Here is an 8079-nt window from a genome sequence, read left to right on the forward strand (position 1 = left end):
TGTTCTTTTCTGTTAGAGAAACAACTCATGATGAAACATGCCTTGAACAAGTCATCAGAATGCACTGATATTACCCAGCTAAACAGGAGGTTTTGTTTTTAGAGCAGCCTGAAAAACAGTTAAAGCTTTAATTAACAGCCTGAAAAAGAGTTAAAATATAGCTTTAATTAGAAATGTTCAAAGCCTTTAATTTTAAAATCCTACATCAGAATGCACTGGTATTATCAGTGTAACAGTCTGGGGTGGTATACTATCACTCTGAGGTGACATGAGTCTGGCTAAACAGGAGGTTTCGTTTTTAGTGCAGCCTGAAAATAAATTTAAATATAGCTTTAATTGGACATTTTCAAGCCTTTAAATTTAAAATCCTACATGAGAATGCTCTGATATCACCTGAGTGACAGTCTGGGGTGGTGTACTATGACTCTGAAGTGAAATGAGTCTGGCTAAACAGGAAGTTCCGTTTTAGAGCAGCCTGAAGAAAGTTAAAATATAGCTTTATTTGGACATTTCCAAAGCCTTTAATTTTAAAATCCTACATCAGAATGCTCTGATATTACCCATGTGACAGTCTGGGGTGGTGTACTATCAGGTTGAGCAAAGTCATTTGGAGGTGTTACACAGCTGCAGAATCCATAAATGCTGCTTATGTCTGTCTTAGTGGGTGGCAGCATAGCTTCTCACAAAGGTGAGGCTGGTTTGTGTGAGGCTTTTCTTTCTCCCATCTGTTTACACACAGTTTCTGTAAATTCACTGCCTTTTATGTGGTGAATAGAGAAGCACATTGGTTAAAACTATTCTACCAAACCTCGTAATTAGAGGTTCATTTGGAACAACAGCAGTGACATTCAGGTTTGGACGATTTATCTTGAATTAAATGGCATTTAAATTTAGTATATAAGTGGGGGCTAATTTTGGGTGTAAACCACAATGTTATCAAGGTTTAGAGTTAATTACTAGTTGATGAAATCCATCCACTGATGAGGTTTGTCAACAATAGGCAGAATTTGATGGCAATCAACTAAATTTAGCCAGCAAAAGAAAATCCACAACAGATTTACAATTGAATTATCATTTATACAAATACATAAACGAGTACAGGGAATTGTAGTAACTTCAGGCCAAAAAGACTATCATGCATTTCAAGGAAATGTTAGTGAATACAGAGCTAGAGATCAGGATAGAAAACGAGTCAGAGACGATGCTGAATTTCCATCTGTTTAGACACCACGACGCTGAGACACACACATTGGCAGAGACACAGCTGCACACGTTTGTGCTGGTCTTACAGATAGTCTGGCCTTGTTATTTTGAAACTTTTCAGCAACAGAACACAAGAAAGACATGAATCAGTGTGAACCAACAAATGGATTTAAACACATGTATTAGTAACAAACTAGTGATTATTTGTTATAACAAAACAAAGCAAAAATACTTTATTACACAATATATGAAACTTCAGAAAGTACACATTTAATAACAACTGATGGTATACATTCTTACTCAAAGGCTGAATCTCATTTGCAAGTGTTTTAAAGTCCCTTCTAACAACATGGATGTTTTATTACACCCTTTTCTGGAGTGTTAATTTTTTCATGAAACAGCGTTCATAATAATGCCCCTTCTGTCTGTTATCATCCCTCTCATGGAGTCAGCTTAAAGTCAGCACTTTTCCATAACTGTGATTTTCAAGGTCGAAAATTGTTCAACTTTCATTTCACTGGTGATAATTAAGGCGGTGGACAGAGGCAAAACATTCTACAAACCTGAACCACAAAACATAGTAAAGGTTTGATGCTTTTCATTCCCTTTTTTAAAGTAGTTCATTGTGATCATTTTTAATTTCTATGAATGTAATGGCACCACGTGATTTACAAAACAAGGCTTAAAGTGGTCAAACTCCTTCAATGAGACTCAGCTTACACAGTACAGGATAATAAGATATGTGATTTGTGACAGTCCCCTTGTTCCCTAAATGTAGCAAAAAACAAAAGTGCCACATTCCCTTGATTATGGGAGTTAGTTATTTTCACATTTTATGAAATGATAAACACTGAGATTAAGATATTTATTAACATAATAGATTTGACTGACTCATGGGAAAAGATCCTATTTAACGGTACAGTTTGATTCAAAGTGTAAATGTTTCAGACAGAACTGCTGTGTTGAGTTATCGAGGGATTTCAACAACCCAGTATGAACACATCAGCATTCAGGGAAAATGCTGTGATATTTCCGTGCGATGGACTGAGCGCGGTCAGGAGGACACGGCATCACAGGGAGTCGGGGGGGCCCGAGACACAAGCCTGACACCTCATTCATCAGCTGCTTGTTCACTCCCAGGTCAAAGCCTGTCAATAACAATAAGAGAGTCTCAAAGGTAGATTATGACTGCTATAGAACATGAGCATACATTCATCTCATATATAATATGACTGAAACACATCATGAGACAAGTGTTGCTCACCAAGTTTCATGGCATGACTGAGAAGCTCTTGCATCTTGAACTGCTCATGGAAATTAGACAAAGATGTCAGTAACCAAAATTGATGTATAATATCAAAGACAAGATGGGAGCAACAACAGGGAGATGGACCGTACCTGTATTGTCCTAGCTTGGACAAGGTCGCCATTCTCAAATGCTGATATGAGCTTGTTGACATGACATCCTGCATAGTTATATGTGCTGCGGGCAGACAAATGAAGACCAATTTACTTGTAAATAACCGTTAAGAATCAAAAGGAGACAAAGCATTATGCAGGCTCACACACTGACCTGCCAACTGCTCCATGGCCTCCCATGGCCAGAGCTGCAAGCAGTTGCTATGGCAAAATGACAGAAAATTGTTTTAGAATGGTTCTCTGGTGGAGGTCAGAGTCACAAAACTTCATCTTGCAATATAAGCAGCTACAGCACAAAACAGATGGACCCAAAAAAAGATGGAAAGGGAGAAAGAGCTGACCTCGTCCACGCCGTAGAGGACTGACCAGTGAGGCAGACAGTAGCTGACACACCGGCCAAAGTCCATCAGGTCACTCCCACTGAACTTCACACCTCTGAAGGAGGGAATGAGTTTCTCAATACCGTCCAACACATCTTTTGCTGGCACTGAAGAAAAAACAAGCCCCTGTCACATTCAGTATGCCATCAGTAAAGACATTTAATATTATTTTACTGTAGTTAAGGATGCAGAGTTGCTCTATTTCCAAATGGTATGCAACTGCAAAATCAATCATCCATGGCACTAACCATTAACACCGGTGATAGCTGGAAGATGATAATAATAGAAAGGCAGAGTTGGGGCAGCTGAAGCCACTTCCTGGAGGAATGACTTCAACACGTCTGAAGCAGGATGAGAGGAAAGAAATATGGACAATTTACATCATGAAAAAATATTTTATTTTGTTTTGGTCTTACTTTCCAACTGAGCTTGACAAGTACAGTATTGACATGTGAATAAAATGTGAAAGTGGTTGTTATATGTGGAAATAAAACCGTTGCATACCTGCATTGCTCGGCTTGAAGAAGGAGGGGGCAATGACTGCTATGGCATCAGCCCTGATCTGTTCTGCATGGCGAGTCTAGAGGAAACATGGACATTATAGATCAAAACAATGTGAATCTACTGCTACAGTGGACATACTGAACTTTGTAGTTTATACAGTATACTATCACTGTAGTGTTTCGATCTATGGTTAAGTTCCCATTGTTTAAAAAAAAATACGTTAATCATTTCTAGTCATGTACTTGACCAATTCCGTAGTTTTTTTTTTTTTTTTTTTTTTCATTTAAGTTGACAACTGGTTTAAAAGGAATAGCTTTTTCGCTTTCTGGCAGAGAATTATACGAGAAGATTGATACCACTCTTATATCTGTCCGTTAATTATGTGGCTACAGCCAGCAGTCGGTTACCTTAGCTTAGCATAAAAAGGGAAACTGACTGAAGCCTGGTTCTACTAAAACAGTGTAATTAATGTGATGAAAAAAATTATATTAACACTTTGAGAACTTTTGGCAACAGGTTGTAGACCATCTATGAGTTCATACTCATTGCTGAAGATGGGTCAAACATATATATGGGCTTTATTTTCATTACAGTGCATCTTAAAGTCACATAGTGTGACTTGAACACAGCACAGATACTTTAGGCTAAAAAGGATATAAGCTCTGATGGAAAACTTGCCTTACCAGGCTAGTCTGGAGGTATGTGTGTCCATGGTAATTCAGGATAGACTTATTAAATCTGCTTCATGAAACATTTCCTGAAAATAAGCCATTTTCACTGCAGTGAGTCTGGTTTGTACTGTAACTAGCACACTTTCTTTAAGAGACACGCCTTTGAGTCTACATTGCAACTTAAAGGCAGCCACTCACCAGTTCTTGGGCATCTTTAAGACTCATGCAGCCGACGTGCACAATCACCTGATCCATTCTGTAGAGACATGCACGAATAAGAAATGTCACAAACTCTTGACTTTTTCCTGCTGCATTATAGACTCAACATATGGACAAATCTCCAGACAAACAGGCTGTGTGATGACTTACTTGCCCTTGGCTTTCTGACACCACTCCTCAGCCAGGATCTTCCTCTCTGCAACACTGAGAGACATGCTCTCTCCGGTGGTGCCATTCACTGTCAGAAAGTTAAGTATTTACATCCTGTTTCCCACATCACAAATGCAGTTGCAGTTTTAAAGGAAAGGAAAGCGAAAAGAACAAGCTGACCTGAATCTAGCTCTAACGAATCACAAACAGTATAGTTGCAGTACAGTATACAAAATCCACAAAGAAAACCAAACAAAGCTAAAGACATCTATAGCTTCAGCGATAATGCAGATAACAACAGGGAGATGAACATAAAAGAAAACATAAAAAACATGATGAGACACAAAGATGAGTACACACCTCCTCTGCTGGGTAAAGTCACACCGATAGTTCACAGACGGTATGGAAATGAAGCGTTAACTACAATGACTCATCATAGTTCACACTAAGTGTGATTCATTGGGTTTAAGAAAAATGTGATATTAAACTGTAATCAGATCAATCAGTTTGACACACGGGGAACACTGGCTAGCTTTGATCAATGTAGAGAAAAGGGTAGACTTTATATCTTCACCTTATCTAACCTCTGTGTTTCTGTTCCAGGGAAAATGGTTAATGTGGAACAGATTGCTGCTGACTGAAGCTTGAGACAACACAATATATTCCTATTTTGCCAGAAAGGTCAGATAAAACTGTGATAACTGAAGAGCAACACATTAACTTAATCAAAAGTGTAAAAGGTCAATTCAAAGGTCAACAATTGCACACTGCATGTTCTTCTGAAGAAATGACACTGATTCTGATGTTGCAATGATTATCGAATCACACACTATGAAGCAATACGTTTCATTGGAAGCTCTACGGAGTTGGGTATTAACACATTACATTTAATATGGAGTATGTGGCTTAAAGGTATTTATAAATAATTGGTAGTTCTATTGTAGTCATGGGAAGCCTTCAGCTTGCAGATGAGTTATTTTCTTAGTTTTCTAAGTTTTGTGAAATTATTGGAGGTAGAATATTGCTGTAAGAATATGATTAAAAAAAACAACAACTAACTGACTAAAGTTTAGTATTCCAGTGTGTTATCAACCCTACCTGGCTACATACCATTGTAATCTAACCCAACACTGCAACATTTTGGACAGAAAGGAGGGTTAACATGGTCAACAGAGGAGAAACACATTAACTATTTCTACAAACCAACAAAGTAAAACATGCAATATTAGGGTTGATTCAGATGGGAACACAGACAGTGACACAGATCAACAGAAGAATCCACTTGTGAACTTACCAAATATGTTACGAACACCTTGCTTCTCTGTCAAGTAGTCAATATAAGGACCAATCTCGAGTAGATTGATTTCACTGTTTTGGGAAATTGTGAAAAATATAGGCCTACACATTTTGCAAAAAAGAATACCAAACATGCTATAGTGTTCCAGATCTAGGAGTGTGCCAAAGTTTTCAAATATGCCCAAACTCATCCCGCACTTTCACACACATCTAACACAACACACAGTGCTGGATTCATGGAAAAACAAGCAGACAAAGAGAAGTGGGTTATAAAGGTTACTTACCCTTCTCTGGTAAATGGAGTAAAAGTGGCTGCAATTAGGCCGGTCAGCTTTTTATCAGCAGAAGGGGCCATGACTGAATATACCTGATATGCAAACAGACGTGTCAGACATGATAGGTGGGTAAGAAACAAAGAAAGAATAAGGTTCAAAATAAAGAAAAAATAAGGTACAAAAGAAAGAACAAAAAGCTGTTATCCAAGTGGTAACTTTTGGTCACACTATCTTGTTCAAAGCCAGACTTACATAAATAACGTTACAGCATCATGCAACTACAGGATACACGTTAGGAATAAGACACAGGCTATTAGGCTTACAGCGATCTGTTTATGATACTGTCGAAAACTATTGAATTAATGTCAACTGTCTGCTCCAGCCTACCTGTACGTGCTTTTCCTTCTGTGCGATGTGGACATCAATTTAGTTTTTGGAGAAGTGGGCTAGGCTACCGGTTATAACTTGCTTTCTTTGGACACTAGTCAGCATAGACTGAGATGTGTTGATGTCATGTGAAGCCATTTGAGCATCAAGTGATGCCGCAAAGCGTAATGGGAAATGTAGTTAATGAATGAAAAACACGAAAATACAGCGAGATAAACATGGACTTCCACCAATTGAGAGTTAGGACATATAAAGCTCACATTTTAAATAAGACAATATGTTCCCAATCACTTTAAAACGTATTTAGGGGGTTGAATAGTAGTTACTTTCATTTACAAAACATTAACGCTTTCACTTTTCATTTGTTGTTGGGCGATATCTTAATATTTTAGGCTCATACGAAAAAAAGCATAGACAGGAAAGAGGAAAATGGAAGTCTTGGAACGTTGCATTTAATAATTGCAGGAATGCACCATGGCTTTAGAATTGTATTATTGTTTGAAAAACAATATACCTGTATAGTTATTTTGATTAAATAGGCCTATTACATTTCGCTATCACGTATGCGTTTTGGTGCGCGAAGGGCGCTGAGAGATAATTCAGCACTAAAAGGCAACATAAGTGAAATCAAAGCCGGTGTTGTGCCAAAAAAAAAGACTGCCTGCCGAAATACGACTGCACACCGCTAGAGGGCAATGTTGGTCAGTCTAAATAGTTATGTGCACTAATATTAACTAGGTCATTTTTAAAGGGCTTCAGCCCCAAATGTCTTTATTGTAGCCCCAAATGTCAGACCCGTGCGTCGCTTTGTGTCCGTTCTGTATATAATATACCCCTGCCAAAAAAGGACTGCACCCCCATAACTCAGGATTGCAAAGGCTGACAAAGACAAACTTTTCAGGACTTTTAGTAGACCTCATACTATGCACGTATAGCAAATTGGGTGACTGTCAGACTTTGCTGTCCTGAGAGGGGGGCACTTAGATTTGTGTCCGATTTGTGCTGCGTTCATAGACATCGGAAAAACATTTCTCCGAGTGAAAACGTCATCATTCACGTCCCTTCCTGTGGGAATCAGAGGTGGGAAACTCAGGCTAGATTTTCTTTTTCTTTCTTTTTTTTGCTTTCAAAAAACTTTATTATTCCAGTACAGAAACATACAAACATTGAAAACATTAAATGCATACATACATACAAACATGGAAGAGGGGCGCATGAAATTTACATCAAAGAGGTTGAAAGGCATTGTAAATGTCCAGAGTCCGGATGGCTTTCTTATATGTCAGTCCTTTTAAAGTTTCAAAATATAATTTCATGTCATTTTTAAATTGGTGAATATTTGGTTTTCTTTCAGACCATTTACATTTATGGATATAAAATTTTCCAAATAAAATTAAAAGATTAAAAATGAAAATATGGCATTTATCCAAATAATTTTCTTCATAGTAAAAAATAATATCTCTACTTTGTAATTTTATGCTAGAGCCACACAATACATGAAATACATCCTCCACTTCAATCCAGAACAATCTGACATAAAAACATTCACAAAACAAATGTGCAATCCTCTCTGTG

At 37.8% G+C, this 8079-nt stretch overlaps 1 protein-coding gene across 1 annotated transcript; it reads right to left on the reverse strand.

Moving 5' to 3' along the window:
• Positions 1-1056: 1056 nt before the first annotated feature.
• npl (N-acetylneuraminate pyruvate lyase (dihydrodipicolinate synthase)) lies at positions 1057-6722 on the reverse strand. Its single transcript, XM_031318466.2, has 12 exons — positions 6505-6722; positions 6127-6209; positions 5841-5914; positions 4547-4634; positions 4376-4433; positions 3507-3582; positions 3251-3343; positions 2964-3109; positions 2777-2823; positions 2602-2686; positions 2468-2507; positions 1057-2351 (listed from the first exon to the last, which is right to left on the reverse strand). The coding sequence occupies exons 2-12, from the start codon at positions 6195-6197 to the stop codon at positions 2206-2208; spliced, it is 924 nt and encodes a 307-aa protein (XP_031174326.1). The 5' UTR covers positions 6198-6209; positions 6505-6722; the 3' UTR covers positions 1057-2205.
• Between the last annotated feature and the right edge of the window lie 1357 nt (positions 6723-8079).

This window comes from Sander lucioperca, chromosome 11 (assembly GCF_008315115.2).
Source record: "Sander lucioperca isolate FBNREF2018 chromosome 11, SLUC_FBN_1.2, whole genome shotgun sequence".
In the NCBI taxonomy this organism is placed as follows: domain Eukaryota; kingdom Metazoa; phylum Chordata; class Actinopteri; order Perciformes; family Percidae; genus Sander; species Sander lucioperca.

Coding starts and splice junctions, on each gene's coding strand:
- npl (XM_031318466.2), bottom strand. CDS start 6,197: ATGGCCCCTTCTGCTGATAAAAAGCTGACCGGCCTAATTGCAGCCACT. Junction 5,915..6,126: donor ACTCCATTTACCAGAGAAGG/GTAAGTAACCTT, acceptor TTCCCAAAACAG/TGAAATCAATCTACTCGAGA. Junction 2,687..2,776: donor GGCCATGGAGCAGTTGGCAG/GTCAGTGTGTGA, acceptor GTCTGCCCGCAG/CACATATAACTATGCAGGAT.